Source organism: Prinia subflava, chromosome 29, assembly GCF_021018805.1.
Source record: "Prinia subflava isolate CZ2003 ecotype Zambia chromosome 29, Cam_Psub_1.2, whole genome shotgun sequence".
NCBI lineage: Eukaryota > Metazoa > Chordata > Aves > Passeriformes > Cisticolidae > Prinia > Prinia subflava.
In genome coordinates, this window is record NC_086275.1 from 84,855 (window position 1) to 104,965 (window position 20,111).

The 20,111-nt window shown below is 45.3% G+C and overlaps 1 protein-coding gene across 2 annotated transcripts; it reads left to right on the plus strand.

The window, feature by feature from the left end:
• Positions 1 to 599: 599 nt before the first annotated feature.
• Positions 600 to 19,173, plus strand: ADRA1A (adrenoceptor alpha 1A). 2 transcript variants are annotated; one of them, XM_063420107.1, is made up of 4 exons: positions 600 to 2,376; positions 3,661 to 4,146; positions 4,244 to 5,267; positions 13,545 to 19,173. In XM_063420107.1, the coding sequence occupies exons 3-4, from the start codon at positions 4,385 to 4,387 to the stop codon at positions 14,045 to 14,047; spliced, it is 1,386 nt and encodes a 461-aa protein (XP_063276177.1). In that variant the 5' UTR covers positions 600 to 2,376; positions 3,661 to 4,146; positions 4,244 to 4,384; the 3' UTR covers positions 14,048 to 19,173. The 2 variants fall into 2 exon arrangements, with proteins under 2 accessions (XP_063276177.1, XP_063276176.1); XM_063420106.1 differs by having other exon boundaries at positions 3,661 to 5,267.
• The last annotated feature ends 938 nt before the right edge of the window (positions 19,174 to 20,111 follow it).

The following is a 20,111-nucleotide window of genomic DNA, read 5'->3' on the forward strand; positions in this document are numbered from 1 at the left end:
GGCGTTGGATCTTGTGGCTTCTCACAGTCGGGCAGGGAGCAGACAAAAGAGTGAAGGGAGGGTTTAAAGGAGTCCAAGAAAGGCAGGATTCATTCACAACTTCAATTTTCCCCAGGTATTTTACATATTAAAGATCAATGTCCAGCTGAAGCTCAGGACAGTGGTGTGAACTCTCCCTCGAGGGAAGCAGCAGTGCCAGGATGGGAAAGGATGCAGCAAAGCATAGGAGGGATGAAAACTGAGGCAAGCTCTCATCTCTGGGTATATTTATTTCAGCACTAGGTAAAATCAGTCTTTCAGAAGCTCCAAAAGAGCCCTGTCCTCCACACGTGGTCAGAGTTTATCAGATCATCCAGGTAATAAATCAACCAAGGAAATTTATTGTGAGTTATATGGAAATGAACATTTAACAGCTCCTCTCAGTAATTAGGCAGCTTTCAGACATGCAGCTGTACACAAAATCCAGTGGTCCAAATCCTCATCTGTGGAGAATTAAGAAGGTACCCTGAGTTTTAATGAGGCTGCCTTGATTTCTGCAAAAGCGTGGATCTTGTTTAACCAGCCTGTGCTTAAGAGATTTAGGAACAGGGTGAAAAAGTCCCTCTGAATCCCAAGATGAAGAAACCTCTAATATTTGGACATCTTAATAATTATTCATAATTAAGTATGAGATCACAGGCAGATCTACCTTGTTTGAAAATCTCAGCCTTTTTTTTTTTGTGCCCAACATTTTGTTTTTTACCCACATTTTGAGTGCTCACTCTGAGTCCCTATGCTAGGCTGGGCTTTTTTCCTTTCTAAACACTCAGAATTTTCCAGTTTACCTTCAACTCAGCCGTGCTAAAAGCTTCAGGCTGTCCTAGTCCTAAAAGTCAGTGGAATGAGTCCAGCTTTGAGTTTAATAGACAACATTTAACATCTCTTGCCTTTGGGTGGGTCTTCTTTCTTATCCAAACAGAAGTCGAACCCTTGCTAAAATGTGAGGGAAGATTCATCAAAAAAAAAACCCTTTTCACTGCTTTCTCGGCAAGTAAATAATGATTTCAAGGCCTGGAGCACCTCAGAGAAGTTCCCCCACTCCTGGTCCAGCTGCCTGCGTGGTCTGGCACTGAGCTGAGCAGATTACCAATGGCACTTCATCAAATGCCATCAAACACACAAATTGCATTCGGACCTTTTGATGAGATGTTTGTAATGAAAACACAACTGCCGCCCCAAAGTCAGGGTTTAAGGCCCTGATTTTAACATTCTTTTAGCTCAGGAACAGCTGAGCAGCTGTGGATGGCCTGGAGCTCTCCCTAGTGATCCTCTGGTGCTAATTAGTATAATTAACAACACAGAAAGCACAGGGGCTGGTTCGTGGATGCCACCTGGGCAGAGTCAGGCACAAACCTTACTCAGAAGGATTAAAATCCAAATGAATAAGAGAAAGGAGACAAAAGCATTGTTTCCTCCGTGTCACAGATAAAGACACACCCAGAAATGGACCTGCCAAAGATCAGAGACAGAACAAGGAGCTCATCCAGGACTTTGTTCCCTCATGGCTCAGAGACCTGACCCTGTCTAGGAAACCATTTCGGGTGGGACGAAACTTTGGGTTGGAACAAGATGATTTTAAATGTTGTTAGATGATTTTAAATGTTGTTAGATGATTTAAAATGTCACTTCTAACCCAAACCATTCTGTGACCCTGTGAACACCAGGGGACAGGGGACAGTTCCCCCATCTCCAGCCAGCTGGGCTCTGTCCCACTGTGCAGAATCCCTGGACAGTATTGTACTACTTTCCTCTCCTTGTTCCATCTTTCCTGCAGGAAATTCTCTTTTTAGATCCCCAAAAATCCCATGTTATCTCATAAACAGGAGCTTGTTATCTGCCTTCCACTCTCCGGTCTCTGCAGGAATTGTGAGCCCGAGTGGAAAAATGAAATGAAATGAAATGAAATGAAATGAAATGAAATAAAATAAAATAAAATAAAATAAAATAAAATAAAATAAAATAAAATAAAATAAAATAAATAAAATATTTAAACCCTCATTTGAGAGTGCTCTTTCTTTCTGGGCAATATGGGAGTGAATTACGGTAGTGGTGAGGCTGCCGCTGTGCTACATCAGCAGAGCAGCGCAGCTCCTGCTGCTCCTGCCCAGCGTGGAGCTGAGCCCTGAACGGGCACAGATCCCCCCGGGGAGCCTGGAGCCAGCCCCCCACAGCCGCGGGACACGGGGAGCCAGCTGGAATTCCACCGGGAGAACAAAGCGAGGAAAGCAGAGGGTTTGCAGGCAGAGCCCCATCCCTGCGTGGAAGAGGAGCCTGCTGTGCCGGGAACCCCTTCCCAGATGCTGCGAGGGGCTGCGCTGCCTTCTGGGGACTGAGCAGGTGAGTGTGGGGCAGGAGCCTGGGGTCTGCCCTTCCCGGCATCAGCTGTCCCCACAGGATGGGCATTATTTGGTTTTGGGCATGGAAACCTCTGTCAGTCCTTTCTGCTGCATCTCCTTGACTTGCTGGGAAGTTTTTCTTCATGTGCTTAAAAATCAAATTAATAATTTCTTCATTTTGTCTCAGCCTTATAATGACCTCCTTTTTAACCCTGTAATGATCACAATTATAATGCTGAGAGATGCTCGATGCAACGCTCACTTTTCATGGATGTGTTTAGATAATCTGTCCTTTTCTTCCTTGGGATTATTACTCAACTTGTCCCATCTGGCGGCAAAGAAAATAAAAGATCCAATTTCATTTGAGTGCGCTGAAGCAAAATTCCCACAGTGTGATCCCTATCCATCTCCCCCTTCCCCCCTCCTCGCTGCCTCTGGACTGGGAATTTCGGGGCTTCAGAGTTTGAAATGCTTTTGAAAAGGAAAGTTCAGCGTGGACGTTTGGAAATGGGACAGTTGTTGCTGCTGGCCTGAGGGACTCATCCCAAAGGACACCCAGAGAGTCCTTCCACATCTGGGGTTTTACAGCCACAGCCTTTGTGGTGGTTTTTCACCTCTGATGGATATTTGGGATGGGAATTCCATGTCCACATAGAGGTGTTGGGAAAGGTTTTGCAGCTGCCACTTGCAGCTCTCCTCTCCGTGCCCCCCAGGTCTCGGTTCCCAGACTAATCCTCACTTTTCTATCTGAGGTACCTTTTCTCCATATTTAGTCAGCAAAGGCTGAGCTTGGCTTGCAGACACTCTGAAATGTTGTGTCACTCACTAGGAGGCTCGCTCCTTGCTTCTGCTTGGCTTTGGGGTTGCTTTTCCCTTCAGATTTTCAAAATGAGCAGCTCAGCTGGACCAACAATTCAGTGGGGAAAGATCTTGCTTAAAGAAACCTGAGATTGAATACTGGACTTCTAAATCTGCTGCACAGTTTGTATAGTCCTTGAGTGTCCTGCAGGCTTCTGTCTCTCCTAGAACTGGTCTCTGCAGATGAGCTGACAATTAGGATTGATGCCTATCCCCACAAAGAAGGGAAAATTCAGGCAGAAAAAAACCCACTTGGGTCTCTCAGTCGCTGTCAAACAATGCTGGGCTGGAGGAGGTTGGTTCCACTGGCTGGAGCCAGCCTGAGGAAAGCACCCTAAAATAGCCTCCTGCTCTATTCTTATATGGGAACCCTCGCAGGCAGCGTGGCTTCTGGGACTGGCATTGTTCGTGTTTTTGTCTTCTCCAGGATCTGCAGAGAGCACAAGAGCACGGCCCTGCAAGCTCCACTCTTCCCCTCAGAGCGAGCCAGGAGCTGATGTAAATGAGCTTTAATTGGCAGCCCACGACCCCAACTGATGAGTTCTGCGTGTGTGGAGAGCTCTGACTGACCTGGACCCCGAGGATGGGCAGCGATGGGCATCTCAAACAAAACTGCTGAGCAGACACAGCAGCAGCCTCCACCCAGTCAGGTTTCTAAGCCAGTTTTAAGGCAGAGTCAGGGCTAACACCAGGCAATTAAAAGCATCACTGATTTCCTCTCAGGAGAAGCTAAATTGGAGACCCTTTGGAATATTTTACTTTCCTTAAGTGCAGAATCTTCCCCAAGAGACAGAAATGATGTTGACCCGCAGCTCCAGCATTTCTCATCACATATCCCTGGAAATTGGGATCAACAGCCTCAGGTTTGTGTAGCCCCAAGGAAAATGCAGGAGTTAAATTTGGCTTGGAACTGGTGAGTATCAACCGTGCTATTCTGGTGAAAGCTTAGGAGCAAAGGTAGGTTTTTCTAACATGTTTCTGGATCTTTCTCGTTGCTGCTGGTGCTGCAGGTCTAAGACATTCTTCAAAACTCTTTTCCCCAGCAAGGCCAGGCAAATGTTGCCTATAGGACCTTCCAAGAACTGATCTTGCCACTGCTCCTGCCTGGAAAGGGGGCGAGGTTCAGCAGCCTCACATGGACATTACCAGCCATGGCTTTCCTCGCTGGAAACTCCTCCGAGTGCTCCAACTGCACACACTCCGTGGAGCCCGTAAACATTTCCAAGGCCATCTTACTGGGCGTTATTCTAGGGGGGCTGATCGTTTTTGGGGTTTTGGGCAATATCCTGGTTATCCTGTCCGTAGCCTGCCACCGGCACCTCCAGAGTGTCACCCACTATTACATCATCAACCTGGCTGTGGCCGACCTCCTCCTGACCTCCACCGTGCTGCCCTTCTCAGCCACCATGGAGATTTTGGGCTACTGGGTGTTCGGGAGGATCTTCTGCAACATCTGGGCGGCCGTCGACGTGCTGTGCTGCACGGCCTCCATCATGAGCCTCTGCATCATCTCCATCGACCGCTACATCGGGGTGAGCTACCCCCTGAGGTACCCAAGCATCGTGACAGAGAGGAGGGGCCTGCTGGCCCTGCTGTGTGTCTGGGCACTGTCCCTGGTCATCTCCATTGGGCCCCTCTTCGGCTGGAAGGAGCCGGCGCCGGAGGACGAGACCATCTGCCAGATCACCGAGGAGCCCGGCTACGTCTTGTTCTCGGCGCTGGGCTCCTTCTACCTGCCCCTCATCATCATCCTGGTGATGTACTGCCGGGTCTACGTGGTGGCCAAAAGGGAGAACCAAGGGCTGAGCTCGGGCATGAAGACCGAGAGGTCCCACTCCGAGGAGGTGACGCTGCGAATCCACCGCAAGAACGCGCCCGGCGCCGGCAGCTCCGCGCCCAACCCCAAGAGCAAGCACCACTTCTCCGTGCGTCTGCTCAAGTTCTCCAGGGAAAAGAAAGCTGCCAAGACCCTGGGAATAGTTGTGGGATGCTTCGTTCTATGCTGGCTCCCGTTTTTTGTAGTAATGCCTCTTGGTGAGTAGAGCCGACCCCTGTGTGTCTTCCGGAGCCTTTCCGGGCAGGGAGGGCCGTGCTCGTGGCTGGGTGTGGTGATGGTGGTCAGAAGAGCTCAGAGGGAACAATTTCATCCTGCAAAAGCTGTCAAAAACCAAAGCGCTCACCACCACAAAGCAGGGAGCGTGAAAAAAACTGAATCTCAAATGAGACCAAACACCTCTGGTGATGAGAAACAAAATTCTCAAAAATTTGAGAAAACCAGGGGAGCAATCTTGTACTTTTTCCACAGAGAAAATCCTCTTTGTGAACTAGAGCAGATATTTGTGACTGTCTCTGCTATAGGAACAGGATCTTTAGGGGTTTGTGTGCTTATGTTTGCAGCCAGATGACTTAAACCTATAAAAGGTCAGGATATAAATACATTCAGGGTAGAAGTAGCTGTTCTCAGATCTCCTGGAGCGCTCTGCACTGATGATTCCCACTCTAAGGAAAAAAAAATCATCTTCCTATCAGGAAGTTCATCCTGTGAGATACCATAACTCCAAACAAAGATTAATCTTTTAATCCAATTTTTTCATATGACCAGTCAGGAGACAACAGTGAGGGTCCTTCCAAACTAATTTTATACTGCTCTGGTTTGCCTCTTTTCTGGGAACTCGTTGAGCCCACTGGCCAAACACGGGCTCAGCCACCATACTGGAGATGAATATTTATTCTCCAGTTGTCATTCCAAAGAGGAGCAGAGCCGGGGATTTGTTCTGCTTTGCTGGAATATAAAGAAGCAATTAGAATTTTAATTAAACCTTGCTCAGTTACCTTTGATGCAGTTGCAGGGTGTAAAAGCAGAATACTAATTTCATACCTATAGCTGAGGGTGAGGGACATGGCTCGTCACACTGAGTTGGGCTCTGCCATTAAATATTGGGTTTTTCAAAGATGGAAACTAAAATCTGTGACTTGCTCAGTTTCAGGGGTTTTCTTATGGAAAAGGCTTATGCTGTACAGGAAAAACAAAGTCAGATTTTATGGAAGGTTTAGTGTAAGACAACAATATGGACAATTATGAAAAGGTAAAGCAGCCTTACCCAAACATAAAAAGAAAGATTTGAGGCTTTTTGTTTTCCCTTTTCTTAAAAAAAAAAAAACCCTGTTTTTTTAAACTGATAAATAACTGTTCTTTCTCAAATAACCTCTTCTGGTTTTACCAAGATTTATCAAGACACACAAAACCCTGTTTCTAATGTGAAAAACCCAAAAATTCAGAATTTTTTTCCCTTGATCAATCTGGGAAGTGCTGGATTGGAGCTGCATGCCGGAGTGTGAACTCACTGCTCACAAAACTTCTGTAACACACAGGGTAGTCAGGGCTTTGGTTTTCCCTGGAAAAAGTCAGGTTTTCATCACTGTGAACAGAACCAAGCAGAGCTGGCAGAGCCCAGAAATTAGTGAAAGTCCCCAGTGATGAAAAATTTCATGTTCCAAGTGACAGAACAGACCCTTTCCTGTAACTGGGAGACGTTTCTGTGTTGTTCTGGGAATTCTTCAAAAGGTTTCTTTCCAGCAACGTAAAAGACAGAGCTTGGAGGTTGTTTGGAGGAGAAATATGCACAGAACTGATGGAAAAAAGGGTTGGAAGTGTTGCAAAAAATGGTCCTGGCCTGGGACTGATGATTTATCTTAGCAAACACTCGGAAGAGAATAAATTTGGAGCTTTGCTTGTGGTCTACTTTCTGTGGCTCAGCTCTGGGTCTAGGTGTTGCTTTCTGAAGCTGGAAGAAATCAGAAGGGAAAGGCTGAGCTAGGAGGCCACAGGGGAAAAAAGAAAATCCAAAACTGGGCAAGAGAGAGGAAGGGTTTTAGTATTTGTCAATCATTCTTGTGATTAAGAAAGCAGAAAAGGAGGATCTGCTGGAGGGTGTTTGTGTTTGTGGTTGAGGAGTCAATTAGTCTTGTGAACTGACACAAACACTGTCAAGGGAATCCTCTAATCCTGTCTGCAGCTGGTTTCTATTTACTATTTTGTGGTGATTTTTTTTTAAACTGGAGTAAAAGAGAACCACTCAAACTTTCATTAGACATAAACCAGAAAAATAAAGCGCATTTTTCCATCTCTGCTGTTGACACAACGTGACCTCTCAGAGGGCCACAAGTCTCAGAGCAGCAGCACACACCAACAGAAGCTCCCCACTTTAATATTTCACTGTTTCTCAGTGAGAAAGAGAGGGGGAAAGATATAAAAGTGGGGGAAAAACCAGAATAAAGCCCCAGCTCTTTCTCTGGAGCCTTGCTCAGGGAGAGGAAGGATGTTTGCCCTCCTTGAGTCACGGAGCACAACCATTGAATGGGGAGAACTTCAGTCATGAAGATAAACAGCCAAGACATTTCCATGGCAAGGTTTTTTTAGGTTTTTTGCTAATCACAGGGGATTTTTCATCATTCCAGGCTGGACAGGCGCTGTTAGTCTGGGTTGATAACTCAGCTAATGCCAAAAATCCCATGGACATCCCCAGGCTGACACTCTAAGCCATTCCCAAATCCTGAAATGTGTCCCAGTGACTCAGAACACAGCAGGGGAGGGGAGGAATCAATGTAAAAAACCATTTATCCTAAAAAAAGAGGGAAAGGAAGGTGGATTAGCTGTGCTCTTCTTCAGGAGCCACTCCTGTGGTGTCCTGTGAGTGTCACCTGTCATAGGAACCACGTCCTTGGCTCAGAACTCCCCTCGTCCTGCAGCCACCACTCTCAGGAGGCAGGAGAGTCATTTTCCCTCACTCTCAAATGCCTCAGCACAATTCAGAGTTGGGGAGGGATGGAAAGGCCGTGGTGAGTGATCCTCCCACCTCAAATGTCAGGATTTGTCTGCAATTTGGATAACGGGAGACACACGTGGCTCTTGCTGAAGGAGATAATTCCCTGTTTCCAGCTCCAAGGATTCCAAAATCATGACAGGCAACAAACACATGAGACAGCTTCTCAAACTATTCTCTGGGGGTTTTTTTTGTTGGTTGTTTTGTTGGTTTTTTGGTTTTTTTAATTCTTATTATCATTTTTTTTTAATTTATTTTTAAAGGAAAATTATAATTTTATTGTGAGTGAACGACCTCAAGAGTGAAGCCATCAGGGTAAATATCAAATATCAGTGTCAGCAATGGGATCCAGACCCTTTCCACTGCAGTAACAGCCTGGGAAGTGTAACTGGAGTGACAATTGCATTGATTGGTGAAACAATGTGACTGCTTGGGTTTTACACGGGTAACAAAACCTCAGTTTACCTTCCCATGGTTTTTAATCAGCTTTCTAAATCTGCAGCTGCCCGCAGCGAATCTGGAAATAGTTGCTTGCTGAGACATTTGCCAGAAATATCATCCATCCTAAGTGGGTACAATATGAAACAGAGCATAAATTAGGTCTGAAATAATCCAAATATCAGAGCAGTGTTCCCACACTGACCCATTCCTGCTGCCTGAGCTTTCCACCTCTCACCTGGGCCCAGACACCCTCCTGGTGCTGCAGAGAGCTGAATTCAGGGCTTGGGGAGGGAAAACAAACCCATTCCCCCTTCTGTGGCTGTTTATTATGGATCAGGGACAGGCAAGCACAAAGTCCCTTTCATTTTCCCTCTGGAACAGCCATAATATTCCAGGCCCTGGGGAGGCACATCTGGAAAGTGCAAGACTTCCTCACATCCCTGCTTTTCCTGCACTGGTTGTGTTAATTGGATTGGGCAGAGTCCAGGGTCGTTTCCTGCTGTCCAAGGGTTCCTTGATACCATTTTTTATTCCATAAAAAAAAATACTTCCCATAAGGGAGCAGTGAGAGCACATGGGACATGTTGGGAGAGGTCGTGTGTGCACAGGGGACAGCTGTTGAATGTCTGCTGTAACATATATATATTTTATATATATATATATATACTTATATTTATAAATACACTTTCCAGAGGGTGGGTTTTGCCATGACCTGAGATGCGGTATGGAACGCTTGTCTTAGGGAATAAAGTTCACAGCTAACACTGGGCTTGGGAACACAAACTGTAGCAAATTTATCAACGTTTGTAGAGCTATGAGAGATGCAGGGAGGCCCTGGAACAGAGTTAATTCCCTTTGGGATATCAGTGCTCCTCTGTGCTTCATCCTCTGGGTTTTTATGGCTCAGGAAGAGCTGCTGCCCTCTGGATTTACTGCTTCAAGGCAGATCCCAGGACCTGAGTTTTGAGCTTTGCTTCCCAGAGCACTTTTCCTGTCCTCAATCTGAAGGGGCTCTGAGAGCTGGAGAGGGATTTGGGACAAGGGAATTACAGAACAAGGGGGAATTGCTTCAGACTGCCAGGGGGCAGGGATGGATGGGATTTTGGGAAGGAAATGTTCCCTGGGAGGGTGGGGAGGGGCTGGGATGGAATTCCCAGAGCAGCTGTGGCTGCTCCATCCCATGTTGGAAGGGGATTGGAGCAACCTGGGCCAGTTGTTTTGTCTCTGCCCGTGGCAGGGGTGGCTCTGATTTAAGGATTTGATTCAATGATTTATTGGATAGGATTTAAGGTCCTTTCTAACAAACCATCCTGGGATTCTCTGTGGACACAACCCTGACCTTCCCCACACGCTGAAGCAGCATCACCCCCACCTGACCCCTGTGCTCTGCTTCAGCCACCACGTTTAAGCACACAAAATAAAAGAGGGGGAAAAAAAAGCAGCAAACCTAAAATGAGCTGCAAGATTCAGTAGCAGAGATGGATTTGTAGCAGAGATGGATTCGTAGCAGTGATGGATTTGTAGCAAAGAGAGGTTTGTAGCAAAGATAGGTTTGTAGCAGAGATGGATTTATAGCTGAGATGGGTTTGCAGCTGAGATGGTTTTTAACACCACAAAGTGTTCAAGGGTCACAAAATACACAGGATCTGATTCCCCTGGTGCTGGCAGCCACAATGCAGAGTAAACAACACAAGTTTTTACAGTCTGGCAGGTTCCAAACCCCTCTCTGCTGTCCATCAGCAGAACGACTGGGCTGGTTTTTAAACAACCCATAATCAGGCAGCTCTGGTGACAAAATGACAAAGTCAAATTACATCTTTGAGAGTGAATTGGCACTTACTCACCAGGAGGGACGTGGCAAACTTATCTCTCGGAGCTGAAGAAACTTCCAGCCGAAAAAACAGGAAAATAAATGATGAGGGAAGAAAATGCAGCCCTGACATTTCCAGGGATGAGTGATGAAATACTTGATGGCAAAAGATCTCAGGAGGCTCACAGTACATTTTATTTTATTTCATTTTACAAGAAGCAATTGCATTGTGCTACTGACACTTGGGCGTCCTCAACCTTTTGAAAACAAAGCAGGAATTCCAGCATCATTTACTCAATCCATGATTCAAAATGCATTAAAACACCTCTTGAAGCTTTCTTTACTCTTCCTCCAGCACAGACTGCAGGGAGACAGAGTAAGGTGAAACCTTTAAACTTTAATCAGCTTTGCCACTATTTACCATTTAATTCCTGACAGTGTGCAAAGGAAGATATTAAGGCCAGTGAATGGCACAGAGAATTAATTTCAAGGGTGAAAACTTAATATCTTAGCTGCTCTTCACCTTCCAGCTCTGCTGGAGGACACCTGGGTGGCACCTGGGACCCCACCTGGTCTGGAATGAGAGGACTGGGAAAATTTGCTCTTAGAATCAGGTGCAATAATTCTGTTTTCTCAGCCCTGTCTGATGGTGCCCAAGTGTCCAAACTTGGACTGGCAGTCACCAAAAGGTCGAGAATTGCATGGGAATGCTCATCCCTGCCCTTCCTGCACTCACCCTAAAAAAGAGATAATTCACCTTTCTTGTTTAATCTCATGATTAATTATGGTCATTGGTTTAAAAAAAACCCACAAAATCTTTGTTTTATTTCTGCTTTGAGTTCATCTGACCTGAGCTGTCCATTCTGAGGGCCCAGCCTTGAATAAACCCCTTTGTCACCAGGTCTGAAAATGCTTCTTGCTCATTACCAGATCCATCAGCCACTGAGATTGATAACAACATCACTGAATATTAAAGGCTTATTAAACCTTTATTTTTTAAATAAAACCAAAGGTTTGGCATCACAAAAAACATTCCCAAGATTTTAAATCAGCAGATAGCTTATAATTCTACAGAAAAAGAAATTGGAAGAAAGGGACACGTTCTTAGGATTCTGTGGAGAGGAACACTCTTCCACAAGGATTTGGAAAATAAGATATTTTTCCCCTTTTCCTAGAAACTCAGGTAGCCAATAAGGAAGATTATGGAATATTTCTGGGCTGCAGAGGTGGCTGCAATAGAAGGACAGAGAATTCTGTGACCCCTGAGTGTCAAACACACCCTGCAGGGAGGCTGGAGAGGGAGTTTTTACCAGGGGAGAACGGCTCTGAGGTGAAGGAAGGTACATTTAAATTAAATATTGGGAAGAAATTCCTCCCTGTGAGGGTGAGGAGGGGCTGGGATGGAATTCCCAGAGGAGCTGTGGCTTCTCCATCCCTCGCCGTGCCCAAGGCCAGGCTGGAGCAGCCTGGGACAGTGGGAGGTGTCCCTGCCATGGCAGAAGGTTGGAATTGGGTGACTTTTGATGTTTCCAACCCAAACCATTCCATGATTCTCTGAAAACCAGTGCAGACTGGGGTCTGTAGACAGCAAAGTGCCTGTGGTCTTAAAGCTCCTTCATTTTCTTTCACTGCTTGTTATTCCAAGGCAACGACGAGTCTCTCCACTGATGAACCAAAAAAGGCTACATTAATAAATTAACATGCAGATCCCACCCCAAAAAAAGAGCAAGGGACAGGCTCTGACACGGGCTGTTTTCTATTTTTATCAGGCTTTGGCTCAGCCCCTGCATTCCAACCGGAGGGAGCGAGGAGCTGCAGCAAACAGGAATTGTTATTGTTTACCCGTTTTTACACTTGGCCTCACACAGCTGATTCCCCAAGCCGGGGTTTGGCTCACCTTTTGTTTTGCCACAAAATGGGAATGCAGCAGATCCACCGCATTTAAATGAGGAAATAAACCAAAAAACTGAGCGTGATTTGGGTATTTAGAAGCTTTTCCTTACTTTTTCTCATCTGCCAATGACTTCAGCCAGAAAGTTATTTGAGAATGTTATTTGGTTGGTTTTCACTAAAGGAGAGAAGCGTTAATTTGCTGAGAGAAATTTTGAGGTTGTGGATACGCGTGCTTGCCTGTGCTGCACTGCAAAACAGAGTTTACTTTCCTTAGGAAAACCTTTTTGGTCTTAAAATCTGGTTGATACTGAAAGTTATAGTGAAACTGCTCTACCTGGGGCAGCCTGGGGCAGCCAGACACCCATGCTTGGTGTCAAATCAGCAGATAACTCAAAATTCTGTAGAAAAAGAAATGCCAAAGTGCTTTCCTTACTAAGGAGCCATCGAAGTTCTTGCTCTTTGAATCATCTATAGGAGGTAACATTGTAAGTATATATCAGAGTATGTGTGCATAAATATAAATATAAATATAAATATAAATATAAATATAAATATAAATATAAATATAAATATAAATATAAATATAAATATAAATATTATAAATATAAATACAGATAATGTAAATATAATTAGAAATAGAGATAGAAATAGGAATAAAGAGATGATAGATATAGATATAGATATAGATATAAATATAGATAGATATAGATGATATAGATATACACCTCTCATGGCTGCTTGTGAGACCCTCCCCAGTACTCCTTGATATGAGAAGGAACCTTTCCTTTAAATTCTTTCAATTCTAGCTGCATTCCAAGAGGCAGAACATGGATAATTAGATTTTCCAAAGGTTTCAGGGAATATCCAACACTTCATCATTCCAAAGACTTTTAGCTGTAACAGAGTCAGCTCTAATCCCTCTTTTCTCTAACCCTTCTGAAATGGTGTGATTTTCCTGCCATCTGAAGCCCCTCGTGATGACCTCCGAGATGCTGCTGTCATTTGGGTAATTATTCTTGAATTAGGAGTCCCTGAGGAAGGAATTTTTTCTCTGTCCCTGGGATCAGCCCTCTGGCTGCCTCTCGAGCTGTAAATGGGAATATAATGTTTGCAATTATAAAACAGCTCTCTTGAATTGATTTCTGATGGAACATCCATGTAATTGATTTCTGATGGAACACCACAGATCCTGACACACTTGTTCCTGCAGGAATTGTGTTTCCAGTCGTAATCTTTTCAAGACAGAACAGAATCCTATTTATTTTTTCCAGTGTTTTAGTTTCTTTGGTTACCTGCAATTCCTCACTGCCTCTGCCCTAACACTCCGCGTATTTTCCATTTTAGGTTCTTTCTTTCCTGCAATCAAACCCCCGGACACACTTTTTAAAATAACATTTTGGCTGGGATATTTAAACAGCTGCATCAACCCCATCATCTATCCATGCTCAAGTCAAGAGTTCAAGAAAGCGTTCCAGAACGTCCTGAAAGCTCAGTGCCTCCTGAGGAAGCAGCCAACAAAGAAGCAAACCCCCAGCTTCAACCTCAACCACCCCGCTGGCCAGAGCATGGAGAGTGGCAGGGGGGTGGTCAGGATCCCCGTGGGATCGGGAGAAACCTTCTACAAGATCTCCAAGGCGGACGGGGTCTGTGAGTGGAAGATCTTCTCCGCCGCGCCCGCCAGAAGCGCCGTCTCCAAGGACTGCACGGCTGCCAAGGCCAAGAGCAAAGGGTTCCTGCAGGAGTGCTGCTGCGCAGGTGCTGCAGGGAGCCTGGCCCACGAGAACTGCAAGGTGCCACCAGTCAAGATCCACTCGCTGTCCCTGGGGGAGAGCGGGGAGGACGTGTAACGAGGCTGGCGGCCTCGCGGGACGCCGCGAGTTCTCGCCGGGGAGTGGGAGTAGGGGTGGTGGTAGCTGAAGGGATCCAGATGTGGACAGGTGAAATGGGGCCAGGTCTTTGGAGGAAGGATGTCTGTGAGGGGTGGGGGCGTGAATGGAGCCCCCCAAGGACAGTGCATGGCTTCAGTGGCGTTCTGAGGGTCCGGCAGCTGCCAGGCGTTTTCGTGGCATTTAGAGGCTTTATACCTCTCTTTCAAAGTTCCCATTGCTCTCATTGAGGGGCACTGGAGGAGGAGGAGAGAACCACAAAGACCCTGTGCTGATTGCAGCCTACACCCTCTCTGACAGCTCCACCTTCAGAGCCATTTTGTGATCCCACCCCTCCCCATAAAGCCAAACCTCAGCTGTGGATTTCAGTCAACTCCATTGCCAAGGAAAACTTGATCCAAGTGACTCCACCGAGCCTCAGAGACCAAGGAGAACTTTCCCTTTTTGTACAATCAGCCTCTCTAATCTCCACACCAAACCAAATGAATGTTTGCATGTGCCCCTGGTTTGTTCAGACCATCCCTGCGCCTTGATGCGGGTCTAATAAAACTCAAAACTAGGTAAGTCCTCCTCAAACAAGGCTCAGAGAGCTCACTTGCATTCACCTTTTTTAAATTTTTTTTTCATCTTCTGAGCCCATCAGGAACCTGCTGAAATGCTCAGCAATCCCTTGCTCAGGTGCTCGATAGCCAGGTCAGTGCCACAGCCACTGGAAAAGCTGCAGATTTTTCTCGTCTCCCTGCCCAGTGTTTTGCTGCATTCCTTTTCCCCGCTCCTTCAATACCAAGTGCTCAAAGCTTTCTGTGAGATCCTGGGTACTCTGGAGTCAGGAACTTTCCCCTTGTTCTGAGCAGGGGGAGTTAAGCACGTTAAAAGGCTTAAGGACATCCATCCCCACGAGAAAGGGCCGTCCCTCGGGAATTGGGGAGCGGAGCATTTGGAAGCATGTTATATTTTAATACAGCTAATCCAGACAAATAAATAAATGAGACGGCCAGCATCTGGAAGGAATAGTGGGAGGAATTCTCTGTATAATATTAGAAATAAGCAGCTCTTGACATAGCTCCTCCTGAGCCTGCCAAGAAAGGATTCAGCTCCTTGAGACAACCCTCGAGCCCCTGCTCTTGTCTGTGTCAGCTCCTGTGCTGAGAATCCACTGCCTGGAAAAGGGAAAGGGCTTGAGATAAGGGTCGTTATCACAGGACAGGGCCTTGAAACAACACCTTGGTGGTGTTGATGAGAAATCCTTATTTATTTATCTCTCACTCAGTGTTAAGTCCCCAATGTCAAGAGGATTTCTCTCCTGTGTCTTTTATTGATGCACTCACAGGACAAAAATCTGTGGCATGATCTCAGCTTTAGCTCAAATAAGAAATCCACCTCACTCTTCAGGTTCTCCAGGCCTAGAATTTGAAGCTAAAATGTGGAAATGGCATGTAAGAAAATATTCTCATGGTGCTTCAAGCCAAGAGCAGAAGGAGAGAAGCTGGAAATCTCATAAGAAAGTCACGTGAGCCTCATGGCCGAGGTTTCCAGTCTCACAGGGTTCAGATTCGTGGGACGTGCATTTGGACAAAACCTGAACTTTGCAACATTTTTCAAAAACACCCCTTTAAACTGAGCAAGACTGGCAAGATTTGAAGCCTTCACTGCACACCCTTGGTGCCCAACCCTGTCTTATTCTGTGACCAACACTTGTTTTATAACCAGTAAGGTCCTTTTTGCCATCTCTGCTTTGGAGCTGGGAGATTTACACAGGTTTTGCTGCAGTAGTTGCAGATTTATTGAGGTTTCATGGAGTCAGGCAAGGAGTTGTTGTGGAGCTACACACGGAGGCTGCCACAACTGGATTAATTCCAGAGCAATCCTAGTGCAGCAATATCATCTGACCCTGTAAGATGAAGATAAATAAGTCAGCCTGCTGCTGGCAGTGTCAGGATGGAGGCAGCAGAGTTCTGCGTGGCAGAGGGTTGGAATAATGAAGTTTTGGTCTCTTTTTTTTTTTTTTTTTTTTTTTTTTTTTTTGTCGTCACCAAACAGATGCTAAAGGACCTCTCTGTGTCCAGTGACTCTGAAAAGCTCCCAGCCCTCAGCTTCAGGTGAGCCTGGTCCCAGCCACACCTCTGCTGCTGCCAGGTCTGCCTGCAAAAACAAACCCAGCATTGGTTTGGCTCCCTCAGAGAATTTCTGCAGGAAGACTGCCCCATTCCCTTGCTGCAAGAGGGGTCATTGCCACTTGTCATCTCGGTGGATATTTGGACTGAAAAGTCTCAAAAACCATAGAAGGAGCTCTAGGAAACAGGAAAAAAAAAAAGGAGTGCAGATTTAGGCAGCCTGGGGTTTTTTCTGTTATTTAAAGTGAACTTGGCACTGGTGGAAGAGCTGCAGCCACAGAGGCTGAGTCTGTCTGTCTGTCTGAAAGCACAAACAGGACAGGAGGTTTCCCAGAGGCCGCACGTCCATCATCACTCATAAAACCTCCCCAGCATCGGGATCCTGCCCTGTGAGAGCTGGCAGGAGCTCAGGGCAGAGACCAGAGCGTGGCCGGGCGGGGTGTGGGGACAGTGGAGTGCCAGGAGCTGCCCCTCAGGCAGTGACCCGCACTGAGCTGGCAGGGGACGTGTCCTGCTCTGACACCACCGTCCCCTGGGTCAGGGATCTCTGTCAGCACTGACAGCCAGGATTTCCATGCTGGGTGGAGCAATTTCTGCTGCAGAGAGCTGGAAAACCACAGAGATAACCCTGAATTTGAGGTGAAGCAGATCACCCACCCCTCCTCATCCCAGGGCAGGGAAAGTTCAGGAGTCCAGGCTCCACACTCAGTTCAGATCCTACTGTCTGATGTTTTTGAGGCTTCGTGTACTTTGCAAGATTATTCCAATCCCAAATATTTAAGTTCTGCCCACTGTCCAAATAAATGTCTTCCCATTTTTATATTCTTTATTTTGCTCCGCCAGCTCCAAGGATAAATTGTGCATTGTGTAAAAGAATATTCTCCTTTGCCAGGCCTTAATGTCCTGAAAATCCATAGTTCTGAAAAGAAGAAAGATTAAGCCAGGAATATTTCTTACTTCTCTACTTGGAGTAAGCAAATGGATTTCTTCACAAAATTTCCCTGCCTGACTTCTTCAATTTTCTGAATGTCAACACTGACAGGCTGCAGCACCTTATACTGATGGAAGTCAGTTTAAAAAAGTTCTCATTGTTTTCCTGAAGTGCCCAGTTCTAGGTGTGCCTGCTGGCCCTGAGCTACTGTTGCTCACGTCTCAGTGGGGTTTTATTAGGAACTTCATTTAAAAATAAAGCTGCTGAGGCACAGAGCAAATCAGTGATTCATTTCAGCTGTCCCAGGCTGGGTAATTAAATCCACATTTTACCCAGAGGTACCTTGATCCTCTTTCCTGTCTTAATATGGTTTGGACAAGCAAGACGATGTTGAAAATGAACTCGAGGGGAGAGGCTGTTGACACCAATTATTCCTGGATGATCCCTTCCGACAGCAGAGCTAAAGAGAAAAGTCAGTTGGGCTTCCAAGTGTTGCTCCAGGCAAATCTGGGACCTGCACCAGGGTTGTTCTTTGCCAGAAGAGGAAAAAAAATCCAGCAGGTCCTGAGAGAGCAGCATCTGCTCCCTGCCTGCACCCCTCACACACTCAAATACCTGTGAAGGTATTTTGTACATGACAAAAGTGTTGCAAAAACCACAAGACACCACAGGGGCAGCTTCTGGTGCAGGAAAACACAGAATACAGGAAATATCTTCCCCTCAGCTTGATAGGTGTGATTGAATCTCTGATTTCCCACGAGGAGGTGGAGCATTTGACATAACTCGTCCTGAGTTATATTTTAATACAGCTAATCTAGATACTAATTTATATGTTAATACAGCTAATCCAGATATTAATATATGTGTTATTATTTTAATTATATATATATTAATACAGCTAATCCAAATATATTAATATATATTTTAATACAGCTAATCCAGTCTCAGCATTTGTCTCAGAGGCTGGGGTGAAATGTCATTCCTTCTCCTCTGCAGATTTCCTCATGCTGACAGAGGAGGAGAAAACAGCAAATGTGAGCTGAGGGGAAATGGATTGCTGAGGAGGAGAGCTGGGGATGGCACCAATCACACCAGAAATGACACACAGAGGGCTCAGAGCTCAACTTCAGGAGCGTTTCTGTCTCAGTGCAGCTCTGAGCTCAATCCCAGGACGAGGAGCAGCCTCTCCTTTATCCTCACAGTGACACCAAGATCTCTTTTTCAGAGTCAAAAACCTCCACTTGTTAATGGTGAAAGTAAACATCATTTTATAGTGCTCAGCCTCTCATCAAAGGATGAGACTTTTCTTGCATCCATCCAAATTTCTTTTATCAGCTGCCAAAACTCGGCCCTTGTAAATCTTTTGCTGAAGCAGAAAAACACAAACCTGCCCAGCATTTCAGCAGATTTCCACTTTAAAAGCAAATCCACCCAGCCAGTGAGAGAAAACCTCCCTGAATTTCACTGAATGCTCAATTCTTTCTGACAGTACCACTGTGGGAATTGTATAAAGCTGGTTTGGTCTTTTTTTATGTTTGTTTGTTTTTGCTTTGCCAGTCTTTGGTTGCAAAAGAAGTTTGGTTTTTTGTGGGGTTTGGGTTTTTTTCCTTTTGCCTGCATGTTGTACAAGTTTAACTGGTCTTCAAAGATTCCTCTGGAAACAGACACTGCATTTTCTGGATGTGGCATTCCTGTGTCATTGAATTTTCTATGTGCTATTTTCCAGCTTTGTCATGTTTGAACAGTTCATTTCCCTGGACAAAATACTGAATGTATATGAAATCTTGCTAAGGTGAACAAATAAATTATTGGGGGGAGTGTGCACTTTGGGATATGTGAGCTGCAAGTCTGCTTGGTTGTTTTTTTCTCCAATTTATTCATATTTGTCTTCCCCCTTTCAAACATTTCAGGCACAGGATCAGGTAGACATTCCTCCCAATACTTCTGGCTTTGGTGGGGTTTAGTAGGAGCAAAGTGCAAAGTGAATAAAAGAATTAAACTCTTATTTCTTCTTTACAAAGTTCATTTAAAAAACTTTGAACAATTTCATTTGGGCCCCAGGTCTTTGCTCCTCCACTTTGCTTACAGTAAAACATCAGGTCCCAGATGAAATCCAGCCCATTTTTCTGTGTTCCTTATAAACAAACGCCAGGAGAACAATCCCCGTCCACCCAGGAATGTAAATGGGGAAGACAAGTGCTGAGTTATTATTTCCTGATTTATAAAGGGAGAGCTGAGACACAGGGAAGGAAAAGACGGATTTCAAAACCAGCTGATGCACCAGGAACCTGCAAGGCTGTGGCTGCCCCCAGTGAAACCCTGGGAAACTTCATCCAGGGAGAAAACTTTAAATTAATTAATTAAATAAATAAATAAATAAATAAATAAATAAATAAATAAATAAATAAAACCTCAGTTCCCCTTCTGCTTCTTCCACAGGTCTGTTCTCCTTCTGGATTAAAATGTGCATTTATCCTGAGTAATTCTGTGCTGCAGTAGAGTCTGGGAGCTTCAGCAAAGGACCAGGATTTGGTCTTTAACGGGCACAGACCTTCCCCTAAAAAATTTCCTCCTGAACTTACAGATGGCCACAAAACCTATTTCAACTCTAAGGAAGGACTTGTAGTGTCAGAATGCCAGATTTTCTGTCAGATAAAAGAAGAATTTTTAAATAAAAATGTGCATTTTTTTTGTTTGACTTTATAATTTAAATCCAATTCAGCTAAGATTACACATAACCATCATCATCATCATCATCATCAAATGTCTTGGTATTGTGGCTGTAGGTCCTTCCTGGTATTTCAGGTCCCCCTCCTTTGCTACGTCCTGCCGGGTGAGGAGAGGGAGGAGTCACATTTTCTGGCATTTTGGGTAAGGATTCTGTTTTCCTAACAGGGGAGTGAATTTTTTGCCTTAAAATTTCACTTTTCACTGAAATTTTTCACTGTGCCCAAGCTCCCCTCTGTGCAATGGCTGTGAC

Excerpts from the sequence above, each read along its gene's own strand:
- ADRA1A (XM_063420106.1), top strand. The coding sequence starts at position 4,385 with ATGGCTTTCCTCGCTGGAAACTCCTCCGAGTGCTCCAACTGCACACAC. Across the intron at positions 5,268-13,544 it reads TTTTGTAGTAATGCCTCTTG|GTTCTTTCTTTCCTGCAATC; the intron begins GTGAGTAGAGCC and ends TTTCCATTTTAG.